The sequence below is a fragment of the Myotis nattereri genome, assembly GCF_964212035.1.
Source record: "Myotis nattereri genome assembly, chromosome: 1".
Taxonomy (NCBI): domain Eukaryota; kingdom Metazoa; phylum Chordata; class Mammalia; order Chiroptera; family Vespertilionidae; genus Myotis; species Myotis nattereri.
The window spans coordinates 3,279,282-3,301,720 of NC_138075.1; the positions used below are offsets into that span (position 1 = coordinate 3,279,282).

General features: G+C 39.4%; 1 protein-coding gene across 1 annotated transcript in view; it reads left to right on the forward strand.

Annotated features, from left to right (window-relative positions):
* The window catches only part of PPP4R4 (protein phosphatase 4 regulatory subunit 4), a gene marked incomplete at its 5' end in the record, with an annotated part of 90,719 nt that overhangs the window by 66,655 nt on the left and 1,625 nt on the right, over window positions 1–22,439 (forward strand). Inside the window, 10 exons of the mRNA XM_081107035.1 lie at window positions 3,909–4,014; window positions 5,945–6,092; window positions 9,913–10,057; window positions 14,046–14,087; window positions 14,175–14,249; window positions 17,569–17,635; window positions 18,053–18,136; window positions 18,425–18,518; window positions 19,005–19,075; window positions 20,288–20,435. Of these exons, the coding sequence (XP_080963161.1) occupies window positions 3,909–4,014; window positions 5,945–6,092; window positions 9,913–10,057; window positions 14,046–14,087; window positions 14,175–14,249; window positions 17,569–17,635; window positions 18,053–18,136; window positions 18,425–18,518; window positions 19,005–19,075; window positions 20,288–20,435 (980 nt within the window). The remainder of the gene's footprint in view (window positions 1–3,908; window positions 4,015–5,944; window positions 6,093–9,912; window positions 10,058–14,045; window positions 14,088–14,174; window positions 14,250–17,568; window positions 17,636–18,052; window positions 18,137–18,424; window positions 18,519–19,004; window positions 19,076–20,287; window positions 20,436–22,439) is intronic.

A 22,439-nucleotide genomic window follows, 5' to 3' on the forward strand; every position in this document is an offset into this window, starting at 1 on the left:
GATTTGGAGATGCCCAGATGAGGCTCAGCTGTGAAGCGATGCAAGCTGCTGTGGGGCCTTGGGCCTTCTTCTGGAAGTTCTGGGTCTCTCTGGCCCAGCTGCAGTTTGTTAGGTAATTTTCAGATTGCAAAGGGCCAGGCCTTTCATATGCAAAAGCCTCTGCACACAGCTTGGGTGGGGCAGGGTCTCAGGGAATCAACAGGGTGGAGCAAACAGCTGTGGCTGCTCCTCAGTCCTACCCTAAGAGGCTCCGAGTCTCAGTGTCCTGGTAATCGCTGCAAGCACCACCCAGAGAAAGCCGCCTTTGAGTTCTGCCCACTGCCAGACAGTCCAGTTTCTCCCCATATGAGTCTGGGTCCGCAGAGACTCACCCGGAACTGGAGTTCAGAGCAGTTGGGAGCTTGAGACTCCCTCCCGATTGAAAAAGACAACCGTGTCCTCAGTTGCCAGCCCTTTCCACATGCGCCTCTGGACCTCTGCACTTTACTTTCACACCTCCTCTGAGTCTCAGTGTGCTTTTCTCTTTCCTTCTAGTTGTAGAATTTCCACTCAGCGAGCCTTCCTGTGGTTCTGGATGATGTCCGTTTTTTCTTTTAGTTGTATTTTTGAAGTGGTTGTGCGACCCATGTGTTTACCTATGCCGCCATCTTTATTTTCCTCTATTGATAATTCTTAACCTGAATCAATTATTTCATTAGAACTTGCAAAAGAGTGATTTTTAAAAATTCTATCATTTCTTCTACACTTTTAATGATATTCTTCTGTGAAGAGATGCTCTTCTCTATCCACTTGGGCTATCTGATCACCTGAAATATGTTTCCTAGTGGAAATGTAAAGACAGGATGCATTCTTATTCTTTCCCTCCATTGATTTGCAGAGCTAGCATTTGGGGCAGAAGCCACTTGCAGTGGTGACAAAGGAATTTTATTTTTGGTTTTGTCTCTTGTTTAGACTCATTTTTATATTAAATAATGTTTTAATCAGCTACAGCCATTCTTTGTGTGCTCAAATTGTCCCAACATATTCAAGCTGCCTTTTATGTGCTTTTGATATGATTGCATTTACCTTTAAATTCTGGCTCCAAAGATAATTTGCCTCTTTTTGTTTTTAACCTTTTATAATGTACTAGAGGCCCAGAGCACGAAATTCATGCACAGGGGAGGGAGGTTCCTCAGCCCAGCCTGCACCCTCTCCTATCGGGACCCCTCGGGGGATGTCCAACTGCCTCTTGCAATTTGGGACTGTTGGCTCCTAACCACTCGCCTGCCTGCCTGCCTGATCGAACCTAACCCCTCTGCCTGCCTGTCTGATCGCCCCTAACTGCTCCCCTACCAGTCTGATGCCCCTAACCGCCTCTGCCTCACCTCGCACCCAGGACCCAGGATTCCATCCTTCAGCCGGTTGCAGGCACCTGGGACTCAGGTCGGCTTCGCCCGGGCTGGCTGCAGCCACAGGGGACCATGGGCAGGCAGCTTTGCCTGGGCCACAGCCACAGGCGCTGGCTCCTGGGCCTGTGGGGCGGCAGCTTGTCCCTCTCCCAGGCTGCAAGCACAGCTGCTGGTGCCCAGGACCATGGGGCAGGCGGCTTGTCCCTCTCCGGGCCGCAGGTGCAGCCACTGGCACCTGGGACCATGGGGACTGTGGGGTGTATGGATTGTCCCTCTCCCAGGCCGCAGGCACAGGTGCAGCTGCTGAACCCAGGACCATGGGGTGTGCAGCTTGTCCCTCTCCCAGGCTGCAGGTGCTGGTGCCCGGGACTGTGGGGTAGGCGGCTTCCTCTCCCAGGCCACTTGTCCCTCACTCGGGCTGCAGCTGCAGGCGCTGGTTCCCAGGACCACAGGGCGGGCGGCTTTTCTCTCTCCTGGGCCACAGGTGCAGCCGCTGGCGCCCAGGACCGCGGGGACCATGGAGCATGCAGATTGTCCCTCTCCCGGGCCGCAGGCACAGCCACTGGTACCCGGGACCGCAGGGCGGGCAGCTTGTCCCTCTCCTGGCCCGCAGCCTGGCTGGTCTCCATTTCTCTCTCATGAGCTCATTTGTCCCTGGCTGATCCCCATTCCTCTCCCCAGTGTTGAGTGTCTGAGCCATTAAGGCGTGAGGGCGTGATGACTGTTTGCATATTAGCTCATTATATAGGATACTGTAAAGTACAAAATATCTGTATTTTCATGTAAGTAGTAAATATTCATTTGAAATTCTATTGTATACACAAAATGAAAGAAAAGAATTACATGCTTTTACTTAGTTCATGTATCTAAATTTTGTTTTCAAATTTTGTGATATTTCTGTTTATGTGTACTTCTTAAATTTACTGTTCTAATTTGTAGTGAACATTTCCTTTTTACATTCAATATATTAAAAACACCACACAGAATAGTATTGTCATATAATGGAAAGAGTTTTATAAAATCCTAGAGGCCTGGTGCACAGATTGGTACCCCGTTGGGTTCCCTCAGCCTGGCCTGCGCCCTCTTGCAATCTGGAATCCCTCAGGGGATGTCAGAGAGCTGGTTTCAGCCCAGTCCCTGCAGGCCAGGTCGAGGGACCCCATTGGTGCATGAATCTGTGCACCAGGCCTCTAGGATGCATGTAAGATCTTTTATTAATCTCTTCCCTCTCTACCCCCCTTCCTCCCTTCCCTCTGAGATTCATCAGTCTGTTCCATGTTTCCATGCCTGTGCATTGACCGTCTGCCCCCTGATGGTCATTGCATGTCATAGTGGCTGGCCGGTCACTTAGGCTTTTATATATATAGATGAGATGAGATAGCAGGCAATATTCTCTCAGCAATGTAAAGCTTTATCCTACTTGAATTTCAAAGCTCCCCATTATAATAATCTGAATCTTCAAAAATTGAATATTATAATGCTTACTAGAGGCCTAGTTCATGAATTCGTGCAAGGGTGAGGTCCAGCTGGCCTGCCACGATTGGGGCCGATTGGGCTGGGCCGGCCTGGGGGAGACCACAGGCAGTTGGCCGGCTGCCTTGCCCCCTGATCGAAGGGGACAATGTGCATATTAGCCTTCTATTATATAGGATATGTAAGCCAAGATGGTGAACATGAACTTATACTGGACACAATACAGGGTGGGGTAAAAGTAGGTTTACAGTTGTGAGTATGCAAAACAGAGTTTATTCTTGTATTATTATGTATTAATTATTGTATTATTTTTCCATATGAACAACTGTAAAACTACTTTTGCCCCACCCTTTATATCTGGTTAAGAAATTTTTCTCTAACAAGTATCCTGAACCCGAACCTGATACAGGTGGATGGTTGAATTCATTTAGAATTGAGGTTGTTCCCAGTGGTGTGACAAATTCAAAGGAAAACAGCGTTTAGTACCCTGTAAGAGTGACATGGTGACCTTTGGATTCTAAGTTTTATCTGTGTCATGGACCAGGGATCTCAATCAATGGCATGGAGGTTGAAGAGCCAGAAGTGAGCCAGAAGGATTGAAGAACATACCTGATCATGGGAATCTCTAAATTTATATTTTAGAAATGGCACATTTTTAGTGATGTACCTGAGGCAGGGAATGTTCTAGCTAAAGTTTGTTGAATAAACGAGTGTCAGGTTCAGGGAATGACTAAGAGAATGTATTTTGGGAGATTGTCTCTTATGATGAAGTGGCAAGAAAATGACAGTTAAATATGAATAAAATCTGGATGATATGGAAATGATCGTGCCAAATTAAATTAACTTTATAATGTGATGTATTAGTTGATTTGCCTGAATGATATTAACATTAAATTATGAAGACACATCAGAGGGATATGAGTACAGTGATTTGAGAAGCAGATTACACTGCTCTTTTACTCAATAACTTAAAATTGATTTGTGGGGCCAACTTATTCAGAATATATACTAATAGACTAGTTTAATTGTCTTTCTTTTTTCTTTAAGAAAGTCTTACCTGTCCAAAAGGCAGCTTCACGAACTTTATGCATTTTTCTACGTTATAATCGTAAACAAGAACAGAGACTTGAGGTCATTCAAAAATTAATTGAACGTGAGTAATCATTGTCTATTATTTTGAAAAAAGGTAAACACAGTAGTTGGTCTTAATGATCTCTGACTTATGCATCATTTTGCCATGAGTAGTTAGGCTGACGTTGGTAATATCTAGAGTGTTTGCGTTTGAGTCTTAAAAGGAATTTTTAGTTTGTTTTAGAAATTATATGACAGGATCAGAGCTGTGATGAATGAAAGTAATAATTATTCTGGGCCTTTTTGTGTGTGAATTTCTGCAGTCAAGAACTTAAAATATGTATACTTTTGTTGAAAGCCTAGTTTCTCCCCTAATGAAAAATAATTTGAAACTAAAATATAAAAAGAATATCCATGTATCTAAGCATTTATCTTTCTGTTTTCAATATTAACAGTGAGGTTTGTTTTTTTTGAATAGAGTTGAATAAATGTGAATCTGTGAGTCTAGGTGGCTTATAATGTGTTAAAAAATTAAGTCAATTAACAAATGTAAATTTATTTTAATTTGCTAAGGGCCAAAATCAAGACAAAAACCTTTAGTGCAGCGGTTTTCAACCTGTGGGTCGCGACCCCTTTGGGGGTCGAATGACCCTTTCACAGGGGTCGCCTAAGACCATCGGAAAACACATATATAATTACATACTGTTTTTGTGATTAATCACTATGTTTTAATGATGTTCAATTTGTAGCAATGAAATTGGGGGTCACCACAACATGAGGAACTGTATTAAAGGGTCGCGGCATTAGGAAGGTTGAGAACCACTGCTTGAGTGGAAGTGTTAATTCTAAAAATAGTGGCCTACATCTGTATCTACTTAGCGAATTTGTTAATTATTGTATACTTGCTTTGATAATCATGTTTTTAGCTTTTATTAAACTGTTGTCCAGTATAGGCAGGTAAAGAGATTTTCTGGTTATTGGAGTTTACCATTTTAAGTATATAGATTGCCGCTTTTCAAAACGTTAGAGTACATAAAATTTCATTTATGAAGTTATGCTTAGTACACTTTAATGTTTCATTTTTTAGTCTATTTTAATTACATTTTTATTTTTCATTGGGTAGGACCTTACATTTAAAATGTTTTATTGATTTATTTTTATTGATTGACTTTAGAGCGAGAGAGGAGAAAAGAGAAACATAAATTTGTTATCCCACTTATTTACATATTTATTGGTTGATTCTTATATGTGCCCTGACTAGGGGTCAAATCCACAGCCTTGGTATATGGGCACCATGCTCTCACCCATGAGCTACCTGGCCAGGGCTAAAATTTTTTATTTTAAAAGAAGATTCTATTTTGGTTTTAAATATTAAAAATGTTGCCTTTGAACATTTATATAATAAGGGAGAAAATTATTCTTTTAATTTGATCCAAATTATTTTAATTCTGTAATTTAATAATATTGTATTTACATATGACTATTCACTTCAAAGCATTTTTAAGGAAACAAGGAAGAAAACAGTTAATTTGGTTGCTGGAAGGTTTTGAAGTTATACATATCTGCGTTTGAATTCTAGCTCTGCACTTATAACCTGCTCTGCGACTGTAATGTCTTTGAACCTCAGTATCATTATCTTTTAGGAGGGATAATTATGTGCTTATCCCATTGGATTGTTTTCCAGGATTGAAGGAGATAATACGTTTAAAGCACTTAGCACATAGTGGGTGATTAAAAATAGTTGATGTAGTCATTCAATATTTACTAAATGCTCATGGGATCGAATGCAATGTTTAATAGATTTTTTTCTGTTTTTTGAGGTATTATTAACTTGCGGGGGGGGGGTCTACAAACCTGGGGTATATAATATGATTTTTTCTCTCTTATCTCTTGCATTTGCTAAATAAATTGTGGGTTTAAAGAAACGTGCCATGGATTTTGTGTCTGATTCTGTCATGTATTTTCATGTAGGAAAAATTAAACTTATGTTAATTTTTTGGTTTTGTTTTTAGAACTGGGCCAAGGAAAAAGTTATTGGAATAGACTTCGATTTTTGGATACCTGTGAATTTATTATAGAGCTCTTTTCCAAATCATTTTTCTGTAAATATTTCTTTCTACCTGCTATTGAACTGACACATGATCCAGTAGCAAATGTGAGGTATGGTTATCAATCCAAGAAAATATTTGAAAAATGTATTTTAATGTATCTACTATAATGAATATATGCAAAATGTTGTTTTAGTCAGTTAAAAATTCAAGTAGAGAATTTGTATTAGCTTTGGAATTCTTAGTGAACAGGGGTAGGGCTGCTGTGAAGTCTTTTTCTTGCCTTTCCAATGTTCAGCTGTCTTGCATTTTTGAAACCCAATAGATATTATTTGCAGTTGGTTAACTGTTTGATTAGAGGGAATAGGACTGGAAATGGCTTGCTTGGAAATTGAAAAAAGTAATAGATATATTTTGCCTCTTTTCCCCCTCCCAAAATAAGCATATTATTTCTTTCTTTTAATTGTGGTAAAATACGTAACATAAAATTTACCAATTTTACCATTTTTAAGTGAATAGTCCAGTGGCATTTCATACACGCATACTCTTCCAGTTATTTGTACAGTGCATAATGAGTTGAAGAGAACTGTAGCCCGTCAGCCATTAGATATCTGTGTTTTATGCGCCATGTCTCTGTTCTGAACTTTGAGGACCTCAGGTCTGGAGGGGAGAGACACAAAGTCAGGTGGCCAAGATTTCCCTGAATAGAAGGACTCCTGAACTCCCTGCTGGGTTTTCACATGCTACCCACGTGCTGTGTGACATGTGCATCTTTTATAATGAACTCGCGTGAATTGTAGGCAATATTATAAAACTAACAGGAAGAATTGTCAAGGCAATAAACATGGGGTTGCTGTTGAGAGAAAATATACAAGAAGAATTGCCAAGGATGTTGAAAAGTTCAACCTGAGAGTTTTGAGATCATTGTTTAAGGGGAACATCTCTAGAGATTGGCTTCGTTTTGAATTTGTGTGTGAGAACTCGCAGAAAGCACTGTTGCATCGGCTTCAGTAGTTTGTGCATCTCCTTTCTGCTATGTAAGTGAGAGGCACGGTTTCCTTAGAGTAAATTTAAAGAACTATTGATAATTCTTTAGAATTTAGCTCTTGCTAAAGAAGTAATGGATCTGACCATATTATTAACATTTTGAAAATGTTGTGATTCTAGAAAAGTGGCTTTCAATGAGATGAACTATCACCAAGAAGTTGACAAAAATTATTTGAAGGGAAATGGAATCATCTCTCTCTGGGCAATGGGACTAATCATATAGCATTGGCGCTAAGGGAAAGCAACCTGCCAATGCAAAAGCCAAGTGCAGATTAATTGAATATTGCTCTATGAATGGTGATGATATTTGTGGGTAAGAGCTCACTGAATAGCAGGAAGTCTTGGTTCCCACTTCCTGCCTAGGTGGCTGCCAGCCCCTCAAATGGGTCCAGCACCACCTTGGACTAACTGGCTTTGGGTACAAAAGCCTTTGCCCAGTGCTATAGAGATTGCAGATAGAATAGGAGCCATCACAGGCAAGGGTGGTAGGGTCATGCAGGTTAGGAGGAGAGTTTCTGGAGCCACTGCCTAAGCTGATACCCAGCCCTGTACTGGCTGTGTGTCTTTGGGCAAGTTACAAAACCTCCCTGTGCATCCATTTCCTTAGTACCTACTTCATAGGGTGTTCTGAGGAATACAGCAGAGATAATGTACATAAAGAGTTTGGTTTACCAGAAAGGTGTTGTCCCTAATCTCAAAGTCTTCATAATATCATGGGCCCAGGATCCTCATAGAGATAAATCATTACTGTAGTTTGTATAACTTCTGCTGAATAAATGTTTTCTAGACCTGACTTGGGTTATAAAGAATGAAGTGTGCCTATACTGTATTTTATTTTTACCATTAAGTGTTTAAAATTTAAATTCACTGAGTCATTATCAAGGCTGGTAAAATATTATTGGTATTCAAAGAAGCCTTCGCCTGAGCTATGAGAAGGGAGAAAAAATCTCTTTGGGGGACTGAGACCCCTTATTGGAGAATGCATCACAAGACTTAACAGCATGCCTGGTGAGCGCTGAATGAGATGGCTGTCGACAGAGCTGGAAACTCTAGAGGAGGAGCGTGACTCTTTTTGGTTGAATAAAGAACAAATTTTGTTGTATGAGAAGAATCCTTAACTGAGGGTTCAGCTGACAAAGCACCCTGAAATCTCTAGGCATGGGACTTAACTGTCACCAGGCTCGGCACAGAAATAAAAATAATGTCTGGAGAGCACTCAGCTGACTAAATGAAAACAGCAGCCATAGAACAGACAGCTGCCTAGCATCCCTCTCTAAGTCCAGCCACAGAGCTTGAGCCCAGCCAAGCAGAGCTTCCTCTGAGCTGCCTGCTCCCAGGCAGATTTTCTGCACTTTTCCGCCTGTCCTCTCACCTCTTGGCGCTCTTCAGTCTGCTCGTTGCTTCCTTATCAGCCTGATCTAGACCGACTCTGCCCTAGACATTACCCTTTTATCTCGTCTACTCAGGCTGCACCCTGGCTTGCAAATCATCCATATGCTGAAGATTCCTGACTGTCTCTCCAACATGGACACCTGCCCTGAACAGAAGACTTACTGAATCAACTGCCCACTTAACATGTCCACTAAGTATCTAATAGGCACCTCTGACTTAATGTGTCTCAAAGTAAACCCTCATCTTGCTCCTGAGGTCTTCTCCATCCCAGTAAATAACCATGTCATCTTTCCAATAGCTCAGGTCAAAACCTTCACTCCTTTCTGTGATTCCACTGCCAAGCCCTCAGCACATCCTGCTGCTTGCACAATGTATTCAGAGCCCAACACTTCTCACCACCTGACTGCCATCATCTGGGTCAGGCACGTCGTTCTTATTTGAATTGCTGAAAGGGCCTCCCCTGTGGTTTCCTTTCTCCTGTCCTTGGCCATCTGCAGTCTAACTCAGCACAATAGCCAGATGATACTTTCAAAACCTCAATCAGCCGTGGTTGGTTTGGCTCAGTGGATAGAGCGTCGACCTGTGGACTGAGGGGTCCTGGGTTCGATTCCAGTCGGGGGCGTGTGCCTGGGTTGCGGGCTTGATCCCCAGTGGGGGATGTGCAGGAGACAGCCAGTCCATGATTCTCTCTCATTGATGTTTCTATCTCTCTCTACCTCTCCCTCTCTGAAATCAAAAATAGAACAAACAAACAAAACCCGTAAGTCAGACAATTTAACTCCTCTGCTCAAACCTTCCCTGGCTTCTAATTGCACTTAAAAGCCAGTCTCGGAACAGTGGCCTGCAAGGCCCTGGATGAGCTGGCCTCCTACTGCTGCTCAAAGATCTGCTAATCTCATCTTTGCCCCATTCTGTCCTCTCATCCAATTTGCCAATTTGGGCCAATTTGTTAATTTGAGACAGCACCTTGGCAAGCTCCCCCTACAGGACATTTTCTCTTACTGCAGCTACTGCCTGTAATGTTCAGGTATTCATGTGACTAATTCCCTCATTGATTTATTTTTTTAGGTCTTTGCTTAAATGTCATCTTTTCAGTGAAACCTTTACTGAAATCCTCTCTGACCACCTGTTTTAAAATTGTAACTTCCCTCCTCTGGTTCTCCCCTGTCTTCTATCCCATGTAATTTTTCTCTACAGCACCTACCACTATCTAACATACTTTGTTTATCCTCCCTCCCTCCCCTCATGCTAGCATGTAAGCTCCATGACACCACAGGATTTGCTGCTCTTATTCACCATTGTGTTGCAGCACCTAGAATAATGAACGCTCGACTCATTCTAGGCACTCCATGAGCATTTGTTGCATAATAAAGAAACGCTTAGGCTACCTACAACTTGGGTTTTTCTTTCAGTTTTATGTCACTATTATTATACAGTTGTTAAATTTAAGTTATAAATTTACACACAAGTAAATAGTATTTAATTTATTATAGAATGAAACTTTGCTACTTGTTGCCCAAAGTGAAATCTACTCTGAAGATCCCTGAAGATAAACATCTACTTCAACAGTTAGAAATGTGCGTGAGAAAACTTCTATGTCAAGAAAAAGATAAAGATGTTCTGGCTATTGTAAAAAGAGTAAGTCTCATGCTGGCCACAACATTTGTATTTCTTGCATTAAGACAGTCTTTATTAGCCCTGGCTGGTGTGGCTCAGTTAGCTGGGCATTGTCCCGTGTACCAACAGGTTGTCAGTTTGATTCCCGGTCAGGGCACGTACCCAGGGTGGGCTCAAATCCTGGTAGGGGATGTGTAGGGGGCACTGATGGATGTTGTGATCTCACATCACTGTTTCTCCCTCTCCCTTTCTCTCACTTTTAAAATCAATAATCTATTAAAAAAAAGGATAATCTTAATTATATCTTCACTGTTTTAGCTTGATGGGATGGCACTATGTTAAAATCTTTATATCCTTGCTAGTGTACTAAGAATTAGAAACTGATTTGGTTGATGTGTGCTACAATTGGATATGAAAGTCGGCACTCATTAGATATTATTAGTAAAGGGTGTCCCAGAATTCACGCAAGAAGTAATTTTGATAGAAAACACAGGCTTATAATTAAAAATTGTAAATTTTTTATTGATTCATAAAGTATACAGTATAAGATTATGTATGGAATAGCATATCGGGTAAATGGCCTCCATGGCTTTGCTGGCACATATGCACTCTTTTGTTGACATTTTCCATGACCGTTTTGCATAATTGTGGCTGAATTTTGATGAGGCTCATTTTCATCTTGATGGCTTGGTTAATCGACAAAATTGTCGCATTTGGGGTTCAGAAAATCCACGAGTGATTGTTGAGAAACAAATGCATCCACAACGTGTCACTGTTTGGTGCGGATTTTGGGCTGGAGGCATCATCGAACCATTCTTCTTCGAAAATGCGGCTGCTCAGGCAATAACAGTTAACGGTGCTCGCTATCGCGACATGATAGTCCAGTTTTTATGTATGCTATTCCATACATAACCCTATACTGTATACTTTATGAATTAATAAAAAATTTACTATTTTTAATTATAAACCTGTGTTTTCTATCAAAATTACTTCTTGCATGAATTTTGGGACACCCTTTAGTGGTGTCCCACAGGAGAGAGCTTGGCACATTTTTGGTGCTCAATAAATGCTGTTTAACTAGTAATGAATACCTCATTCACCAGCCTTTATTTACAAGCAATTATAATCTGGGAAAGCTTTGTTGGTAAAATGGAAAAGGCACATTTGATAGACATTTAGCCATGAAGGGGCCCTCTGCAGTAATTCAGTGTGTGTGACTTTACAGAAGGTCTAGACCTAGAGATATTAAGTGTCTGCTTAAGATCATATTAGTAAGGGACAGAAATAGGACTAGAGTATAGATCTCTTACTCCCAAGAGCATCCTTTTTTCAATAAAGTAACATTGTGTCTTATGGTTTTTGTTTTGTTTTAGTATGTGATCTTATTATAGGGATTGTTTGGGAATGTTGGAACACTAAACAGTCAGAATTTTGATTTGTGAAGTCAAACCTTAACCCTTTGAATGCCAACCAATATCCTAGGAACTATGCTAAAATTGCCAAGGCATTTTTGCTGATTTTACAGCAGTTTAGGAAAAAAATTATGAATTGCAAGTAAATGAAGTTACATATTCAAAAATCACTACAAACATTCGGCATCATAAGTAATCTGCACTTAGGTGCCATCTGTCAATAAAAAGTGAACTACTAGCATCTAATAGTGACACTGCAGGAGGAGCGCGATCGTGCTCCCTGTCACTCTAGGGGTTAAAATACTTTAGTCTTCAAGAACTCTACATGCTCGATATATAACTAATGCTAATCCTATATAATAAAAGCCTAATATGTTAAGTGTCTGACCTTTTGCTCAACCATTTGACCAGTTGCTATGACACACACTGACCATCAGGGGGCAGATGCTCCAGCCGGTAGGTTAGCTTGCTGCTGGGGTCTGGCCATTCGGGACTGGGCAGGATGGGCCGGACATGTCCTGGAGCCCTCCTGTGGTCTCTCCCCAGTCCCAATCGTGCACCGGTGGGGTCCTTTGGCATGGCCTGCACCCTATCACAATCCGGGACCTCTCGGGGGATGTCAGAGAGCTGGTTTCAGCCCAATCCCCACAGGCCTGGCCAAGGGACCCCACCAGTGCACGAATCCGTGTACCAGGCCTCTAGTGTTTTTATAAGATTAAGTCAAATTAAAGTGATTACTTTTTGCCCTAGCTGGTTTGGTTCTGGATAGAGCTTCAGCCCAGGACTGAAGGGTCATGGGTTCAATTCTGGTCAAGGGCACATACCTCAGTCAATCCATGTGTCTGTCGCATCAATGTTTCTCTGTCTCTCCCTTTCCTTCCTCTTGCTCTAAAAAATCAATGGAAAAATAGCCTCGGGTGAGGATTAACAACAACAAAACAGTGGTTGCTTTTATGAATCTGAATGTGAACTTCAGGACACATAGTTTTTGAGAATTTATTTGTAGTGAGAGAAATTAATTTATTAATATCTTAAATAATGGCATTGATTTGAGAAAAAGAAGAATTCTTTGTTTGTGATTTTTTTCCCCTAGAAATAATTTCCAGTGTCACATGAGGAACTTTTTAATGAAGTGACTTGATAACTTTGTATTAATTAGTATAATTTTATTTTACTGAGATGTGAATTCCTCTTCATCAACTGAAATATCCAGAAATAGCCAGCACCTGGACATGCATCTAAATTTAAACACACACACACTTACACTTGTTTCTATCAGATATTTCTCACCTTGCTCTTTAATTACAGAAGTTTAGGCAATGAAGTTAACATGCCAAAATAGTACATGAGAGGGTTAGCTACTTTTCTGAAAGAATCTGTTAGCTTAAGATAATATAAATTAACCCCATAAATAGGTACAGAAATGATATAATTAAATCAATGGATTATTCTGGAATACTTCTCTTATTTTGAGTATGAAGTCAATCTTTCCCATCAAAATTCTGTAGTACAATGTTATCATACTGAGGTGTTGGTATGGGAACCTTTGAGAGAAGCTACACAAAGCTTCCGGATAAACGGAATAGCTGACTCTTGTCAGTTTTTTAAGATGGGAAATAACTTTATTTAAAAGATACTTCATGGGATAAATTTTCAAATTTTTATAAATTTCAGCATAAAAATAAAATTTTAAATATATCTTTGCAAAGAGTAGCATTGGCTTATGAAAGTGTAGATGTACTTTATTGTGGCCACTAGGGAGAAGTGCTCTGCCCTGTCAGAGACAGAGCTGTGGGGCAGATGGATCATTGTTAGACTGAAATAGTCGGTGTCAGACTAACATATTCTGAAAGACAAATATTACATTGAGAGAATGCTTTCAGAATAAAGTCTTTTCTATTGGTTAGAGTGTCATATTGATAAAAAGTTTATGTGGGAAGGAAAGGAATTAAGAATTTTAAGCCAAAGGATAGATTACTTCATATATATTTAGCTAAAAGGTTTTTATAAAGTTCAGAAATTATACTGTATTTCTGAAAATTCAGAAGAGTGGCACTGAGAATTATTAGAAATTAGTTAAATTGCATATGTTTAGTATTTAAAATATTCCTCTAGACTTGCTCTTCTTTTATTTTTTCAAAAAAATATTTTTATTGATTTCAGAGAGGAAGGGAGAGGGAGAAGGAGAAATAGAAACATCAATGATGAGAGAGAATCGTTGATTGGCTGCCTCCTACACACCCCACACTGGAGTATCGATCCTGAAACCCCGGCATCTGCCCTGACCAGGAATTGAACTGTGACCTCCTGGTTTATAGGTCGGCACTCAACCACTGAACCACACCGGCCAGGCGTAGACTTGCTCTCCTTAAAGTAAAAAACTTTAAAAGTTTAAATAGAGCCTGGCATTACAAATATAGAGATTGATGGAAAATAAAAAATACAATGTAGAATTGGGAAGAACTTCAAAAGGTTTCTAACTTAACCTTGTACATCATGTAGAAGTCTCCTATTTGAAACTCCCTCTGGAAAGAGTCTTTTTGTGAAATGATGGTTGATTTTATTACTGTTGAATATTTTAAAAACTTTCTTTACAGACTGTGTTAGAGTTGGACAGAATGGAAATGTCTGTGGATGCTGTAAGTACACTCTCTTGCTTTTATTCTTAAAAGTTGACATACACTCATCATTAATGTTCCACAGTTTCATTTTAAACTTAAACTTAGTTTCAGAACAAGTTTTATGAGAAAGATTTGTTGGATCAAGAGAAAGAAAGAGAGGAACTGCTTCTTTTGGAAATGGTATGTTATTTTCATATGCACACACACATATTTTTTTCTGACCAATATTAAATATGCTTTGCTATTAAACCTATTAAATAATTTCTTTCAATTTTACACTACTCTTTTTCTTCCTAAATCACTAAAAAGTCCTGATCTTTTTTTTTTTTTTTTTTTTTTATCCTCACTGGAGGATATTTTTTCCATTGATTACTAGAGAGAGAGAGTGGAAGTAAGGGAGGAGGGGAGAAAGAGAGAAACATCAACATGAGAGAGACACATTGATTAGTTGCCTCTGGCATTTGCCCCTACCGGGGCCAGGGAACCTGCAACCACAACTGAGGTATGTGCCCTTGACTGGAAGTTGAACCCACAGCCCTTTGGTCTGTGGGCTGATGCTCTAACCACTGAGCAAACCAGCCAGGGCAAGAGTCCTGATCTTTTGGTATCTGTTATTTTATGAACTATAAGGAAAATGATATTTGAAAGGCTTTAAAAACTATTTTATTTAAGTATTATTGACATACAATTAACTGCATATATTTTAGGTGTACGATTTGAGGAATTTTAACATGGGCATATCTATGAAACCATCACCACAATCAAAGCACCAAACATTTTCATTCCCTTAAAGGTTTCTGCATGGCCCTTTATGATTCATATCTTTTACTCCAGACTCCAGAAAGCATTACTCTAGTTTCTGTCACTACAAATTAGTTTGCAACAAGAATTTATATAAATTTAATAATATGTATGTGATTTTTTTTTGTCATGCTTTTTCCAGCATCATAATTTATTTTTATACGAAGTTTAGGATCAGTTTGTTCATTTCTATAAAAAGCCTGCTAGAATTTTTGTGAGGATTATGTTAGGATTGATCTACAGATGAATTTGGAGAATGGCCATCTTAACATGAGTCTTCCTAATTCATGTACTATGTCTACCCCTCCATTTATTTAGCCTCCTTTACTTTTTATAAGTTTTATTTTATTGTTTAAAGTATTACATATAGTATTATAAATGTCGCCTTTCCCCCCCATTGACCTCCCGCCCCCCCCCCCCGTCCCCAATCCCTAGCCTCCTTTACTTTTTATAAGTTTTATTTTATTGTTTAAAGTATTACATATAGTATTATAAATGCCGCCTTTCCCCCCATTGACCTCCCCCCCCCCCCCCCCGCCTCCCCTGTCCCCAATCCCTAGCCTCCTTTACTTTTTCTCAGAGCAGGGGTCCTCACACTATGGCCCGCGTGCCACATGCAAATACAAATATTGTGTTTGTTCCATTTTGTTTTTTTACTTCAAAATAAGATATGTGCAGTGTGCATAGGAATTTGTTCATAGTTTTTTTATTAAACTATAGTCCGGCCCTCCAACGGTCTGAGGGACAGTGAACTGGCCCCCTGTTTAAAAAGTTTGAGGACTGTCTCATAGTGTTAAGTGTAGCATTCAAGGAAGTCTTTTGTTAGATTTATTTCTAAGTATATTATGTTTTTGGTATCATTATAAATGGAATAAAAATTTTTAATTTCACTTTCTAGTTCAGGATTAAGACTAAGAGAGCTCTAATATTTTTTAGGGCTGAATCATTTATGCCTAAGAGAAAAATCAGGCAATAGAAAAAGACCCATAGATGATCCTGATACTGGAGTTAGCAGACAAGGACTTCAGGATAACTATGATTACTATGATCAAGATAATAGAGGAAAAGATAGAGAACATAGATAACACTACTGTTGGCAGATAACGCTTAATGATATTTTATTTTTCAGTTTTATATTTTTTATTTTCAGTTTTAGAATTTTCATTTGGTTCTTTTCATGCAGTCCAATTCTATATGGAGATTTTGTTGTTGTTGTTAATCCTCAACCATGGATTTTTTTTTTCCATTAATTTTTAAACAGTGGAAGGGAGGGAGGGAGAGAGGGGAGAGAGGCGAGAAAGGGATGGAGGAGAGAGACAGAGAGACAGACAGACACAGACAGACAGACATGATGTGAGAAAGACACATTGCTTGGTTGCCTCCCTCACATGCCCTGAATGAGGCCGGGTATTGAACCTGCAACCCAGGTATGTGCCCTTGACCAGGAATTGAACCCACAACCCTTCGGTGTGTGCTGGACTTTCCAAACACGAAGCCACACCAGCCAGGGCTGTGTGGACATTTTTATCTTGTCTCTTTTCTTACCTTTTTCATTATTTCACAGGTGCACAGGAAAAGAATGTGTGTTCTCCAGTTGTTGAGTTTGGTGTTCTATATATATATATAGTTTGTTCAGAACTTGACATGCTTGTTGATTTTCTTGCCTACTTATTCTATTGGGATAAGGGACGCGAGTTTTGGTAATGTTTTATATCCTGATCTGTGAGCTGCTATGGCTATATAGGTATGTTCATTTTGGGAAAATTTATTGAGCTGTACTCTTATAATTTGTGTACTTTCTCTATGTATATTATACTTCAATAAGAAATCTTTTTTTTTTTTTTTTAAAGATAAATTCTTTTTTTTTTTAATATATTTTATTGATTTTTTACAGAGAGGAAGGGAGAGAGATAGAGAGCTAGAAACATCGATGAGAGAGAAACATCGATCAGCTGCCTCCTGCACATCCCCCGCTGGGGATATGCCCGCAACCCACGTACATGCCCTTGACCGGAATCGAACCTGGGACCTTTCAGTCCGCAGGCCGACGCTCTATCCACTGAGCCAAACCGGTTTTGGCAATAAGAAATCTTTTAACATGTCCCAAAGACATTTCCTTTCTTCTCAGTCTTTTTAAAGAAAAACATTTTGCTTTGCCAGGTGGCTCAGTGGTTGAGCATCAGCCCATGAACCACGAAGTCACTGGTTTGATTCCCAGTCAGGGCACATGCCTGAGTTGTGGGCTTGGGGTGTGCAGGAGGCAGCCAGCCAATTGATGTTTCTATCTCCCTATCACTCTCCCTTCTCCTCTATCTAAAATAAATAAAAACATATTTGAAAAAAAACAAAAAAGCACTATTTTGCTATTTACCAATCAGAAATGGAAATGACTAATAGTAACAAATATTTTGCTAATGAGAATCAGTAAATACATCTTAGAAAATAAAGGCTCATCCCATAATGTTACTAAACTCCTTGTTTTAGCTTAAGTCCCCAAAAGCACAATTCTGGAGAGGTAAGAAAACACACAAAACACAAATCTGAAAGAAACTGGAGACACTAATTTGGAAAAAAAATTACTTTTTAAAGGAATTTTTGTAAACAATATTTGTATGTCTGGAACTTAGAGTAATTTCTCATTAGAACATTTTCTAAATCTATGCTTACCTTTAATGCTCAGATACTATTTTAATAATAGGAACAATTAGAGAAAGAGAAGCAACACGAGGGGAGGCCCGTGAATGAAAAAACCTTTGAAAAGAAACGTAAGTTGTTTTCTTATGTCTTCATCACTAAATCACACGATTAATGTTTCATCCTGGCATTCTGAAAGACCATGTTGAGTTACTAATTTTATATGGAAAATTGCTTTTAATTTTAAAAGTAGTTTTAAAAAACTGGCTGCTTAATGTTGTATGGATGGTAAGAATACATGAATAAGTGATGGGGATCAGTGTGGAGCTTCAGATCCTTCAAAGGAAAGTGATAGCAGCAATAAGAATGTGAAATTAATCACTGAATAACTAAGATCGAAATGTGTAAATATGCAGAGTAAGACTATGTGGGAAAGAATGCTGCTTAGCAAGGGATAGTGTTTCATTTTTTCTGTGTTGTCTGTATGTTTGTGGAGATTAATAAGAACCCAGAGGGCATGACAGCACTCAAAGCAGAGTTTATTTTAGGCAGAGACATCAAGACACCAACAGCTCTGCCCAAGAGCATCCCCATTGCTGTTCCTGGGTCCTCTTCCAGCACCCCGTCAGCAAGTAAGAGACAGCCTCTTATGCCTCCTGTTCCTTTTATAAACAGTAATTATAGGGCAAGCCACTCTCTTAGATGAGATACATTGTGCTAAAGCACCGTTTTCCTTTCAGTGTTTGTTTTGGTAGTTCTTATTGGACAGCTGGGATAAAGATAGCCCAATAGCTCAAACGAAGGAAAGGAAGCTAGCCCATCTGTGTTTACTGAAAACGGTGTGAGTGGGAGAGGGAACGGGCGTGGAGCATCTAAAGGTGAAGTGAACAATTACTTTTTTCTTCTGCTTGTTACTCTAGGCAAGGAAATCAAGAAATCCAAATTGATTCGAAGCCAGTCTATTAATAATCAAGCTTTTCATGCAAAATATGGCAACTTAGACAAGTGTGCTAGGTATGATCTGTCAGTTCTTCATGTTTGAATTTTTATTTTATAGTCACATCTTATTATATGTGAAATATTTATATTACTATAAAAATTAGCACTAATTTTGAGTTTTCTATAAGTAAATAATTTTTTTTCTTCTGTAAAGACTGTTAAAAAAATAGTAGTCTACCAATTTGCATAAAAATATGTACTGGTATTCTAGGAAGACTACAGCCATGACAATATATAATACCTTGCCCTGGCCAGTTAGTTCAGTGGTTAGCATCAGTCTACACACTGAAGGGTTGAGGGTTCAATTCCCGGTCAAGGGCACATAATTATTGTGAGGCATGAAATAGAAAGAATAAATGAGAAATAGAAGTAACAAGCATGTTTCATAGGAAATAGGGGAAAGCATTTAAAAAAAGAAGATTTAAAAAGACCAAACGCTGGATAAATGGGATTGAAATAAACATGTTCTTGCATTTGAAACGTAATTATGTTCTTTTCCAGTAAAACTTCTACAGCAGCATATACACCTTCTGCCTCAGGGTTAGCAAAGACTTCTATGATTTCACTAACTGGTAAGCAGAAATCTGAGCTCCTCAAAGCATTGCTAAATTCAATGAAATATGATTTTCCTTAGATAATTTTTTTATTTCTAGATACAGTGTTTTTTCTAAGTTTGTATCTTTATCAAATACCTATGAATTTTTTTTTCTAGCAATTGAGAAAATACTTGACTATACTATTTTGTTCTCACTGTATCAAGACTTAAGAGTTCTTTTAAAAGAGAAACAGGACAAAATGATAGGATAGGTTTTGCCACGGTCTGAGGACCTGCTGGAGGCAGAGAGTAAAATTTTTTGTAGTAATTAACTTAGTTAAAATACTAGGGCTTTCCTATAGATAATATACAGCTAAACATTTGCAATAGTATATCTTTGAAACATTATACCAGGGGTCAGAAAACTTTTTCTGTTAGGAGGCCAGAGAGTCAATAGTTAGGCATAAGAGGCAAATTGGTTTCTGTCACGAGGACTCAACTGTGCCCTTGTGGGTAAAAGTAGCCATAGATGGCACATGAATGGGTGGCTGTGTCCCACTAAGACTACGCACAGTGAGAGGTCCTCTCAGTGAAGGGCTCACAGTGTCGAGTGCGCGGGGACGTGGGCAGCGCTCCAGCCGGCTCAGACACTGCTGGGGGCAGCCAGAGGGTGCAGTTCCTTCGGACAACACCTTCCTGTGTGACCCAGCAATTCCACTCCTAGGCTTTGACTGAAGAGAAATCAACACCTACATCTCCACACAGATTTGTACATGATTGTTTAAAGCAGCTTTATTTATTCATCATAGTCAAAACTGGGGGAAAATCCAAATGTCTAGCAATAGGAGAATGGATAAACAAATTTTGACATATCCATACAATGGAATACCAGTCAGCTATAAAAAGGAATGAAGAATCGATATACATAACAACATGGATGAACCTCAACATAATTATGCTGAATGAGAGGAGCTAGACACAAAAAGGATACACATCTGATTCCATTTATATAAAATTCAGAAAATGCAAACAAATCCCTAATGACAGGAGGCAGAGGGAGTGGGGAACAGAGGGAGCGATTACAGGGGGCAGGAAGAAACATTTGGTAGTGATGCAGTTTATTATATATAAACTATACTCTAATAAATTGATTTTAAAAGAAAAAATGTCCACTACCAGTAAGCTTTCTTCTCCTAGGTTCCCATCTTAGTAAATGGAATATGTCTGACTATGCATGTGTTCCTTTCAGATGACTCATTCCGGACTCGTAATGCCACTAGTCTTCCTCCGTCCTTTTCTCCTAACACTCCCCTCCCCAGCACCTCCCGTGGGACAGGTAACTCAGCTGATCCAAAGAGCAGTGGAGGTAAAGATCTGCCACCACGTAAGGCCACCTTGTAAGTAATCAGCGATTACTGCTAAGTGTGTCATCCTCCTCTTTTTCTCAGTGCACTTTCCTTCCCACTAATTTCCAAAGAACAGAAACTGTAACAAGGAAATGTTCTAAATTAAAAGGGATTCTTAGCACACGTGCCTCTGTTATGTTGATGCTTTATATAAAATGATCTGTCTGTGGCAAAGACACGGCAACGTAAGGAAATCAACAAGAGACTTTAAATGGCTCCCACTAATATCTGAGATTTTAAAAATTTTCTGTGAAATGTTTGCCTTCAGGGACTTTATTCAAGAAGACACTGGTGTAATTGCATCCCTTTGAATGGCTAGTGTAAGCGGACAGTGTTTCATGGCCCAGAGCTCAGAAAGATGGGCCCTGCTGCTACGTAAGCAATCTGCCTGCAGCATGGAGTCCAGAGTGTGGGTCAGCATGTAGGAGAGTCCTGTCCACTGTACTTGTCCTTAACATTGAGGTTATAAAGGCCTGTCTCCTTTCCCCCAGGGTTACTTTTATGTGCTGTTAATGTCTGTGTGAATCACTGAAGCCTTTGTTTCTGTTAGTCTAAACGTGGAAGAGGGTTGCCCCATAAGAACCATCCTGATGACAGACAGGTCATGTCACGTGGATGTGATTCGTCCAGGCTGCCCCAGCTCTACTCACAGGTTTACTCTTTCCTACAGGACGCCCGGATCTTCTGATTAAATCAGAATTTAAATAGCATCCAGATGTCCTTTTAGACATATGTCACTGAATTCATGAATATTCTAATAAAGTTTCTGACATCCATCTTTTATTGGGAACTCCATGCTTTTAGGAACTGAACTATATTGTAACTTACTCGAAATTTCTAATTGCCCACCAGTATATATAAATATAGATGTATGTAAGATTCATTCAAATTTATGGAAAGGAGCTCAAGGAAAGAGTAGGATCATGTATCATAGAAAAAAGTAATAGGAAACAGAAAAAAATGATATTGAGATTACAAATTAGTAACGTTAATATAGAGGGTAGTTTTATTTACAGAGAATGCTCTTTGGAACAGTTGCTCTAATGATTATACTGTGGTCGATCCATTTAAAAGTCATGAGGACTGAGCCAGAAGAGGGTCATGTCTGCAGAGAGCACGGTGCTGGAGCCTGTGCCCGCTCCAGGGCCGCTAAGCAGCTGTGGACGTTCCGCTCAGTGCTCTGGGCCTCATGTCTTGTCGGTAAAATGACAGGGTTGCCTCTGGTTTACCTGCCACGGTGCCTGCCTTTTCTGGCCTCCTGTGATCCGTCCGCTCCATCACTCTTGACCTTCTTCCTCTCAAAGATCGCCCAGAATTCTTCTAGTGAAGAACACAATTACATCAGCATATAATTCATTCTCTTCTCAACTTATTTTTCTAAATGCCACAGGCATTTTTAAAAAAATAAAGACCATTGAAACTTTATATCAACTCTCCTTTATTTCAGATTACTTTTTTTTATCTGTTCTTTCATTGTTGAGCATGTTTTTCCTATTCACAGACTGAATTTTCTCCTGCTCAATATATAAAGTATAATTACATTAATTATATAATCAATTATATATGTAATTGTTTAAAAAATGAATCTAGAAACAAACACTCTGCTAACAAATCACATCGTTTGTTTCTCCTGCTCTGAATGTTCTGAGGGAGGAGGAATATTGGTATCACAGCTGCTTTTTTAACGTGTGACTGGATCTACGCGTCCATAACCGTACCTCCAGCTAATGTGCTTCTCATTTGGACTTTCTCACGAATGCACACTGCCCATAACCGGACCAGGGTCCATGTGGTTATGTTTCCTTATGCTTCTGTGAAGTATTACCTATAGTTCCGCACCATGCTATGTCCCAATGAAACATATCCTTTATACTTAAAATAAGCCTAGGAAATAATTTCACAGTATATTAATATCTGTTTTTCCTGCTCAACAAAATTTTATACAATACCTTCTCCAACTTTTTAGTATCACAGAGATGACACAGTCTGGTAGTT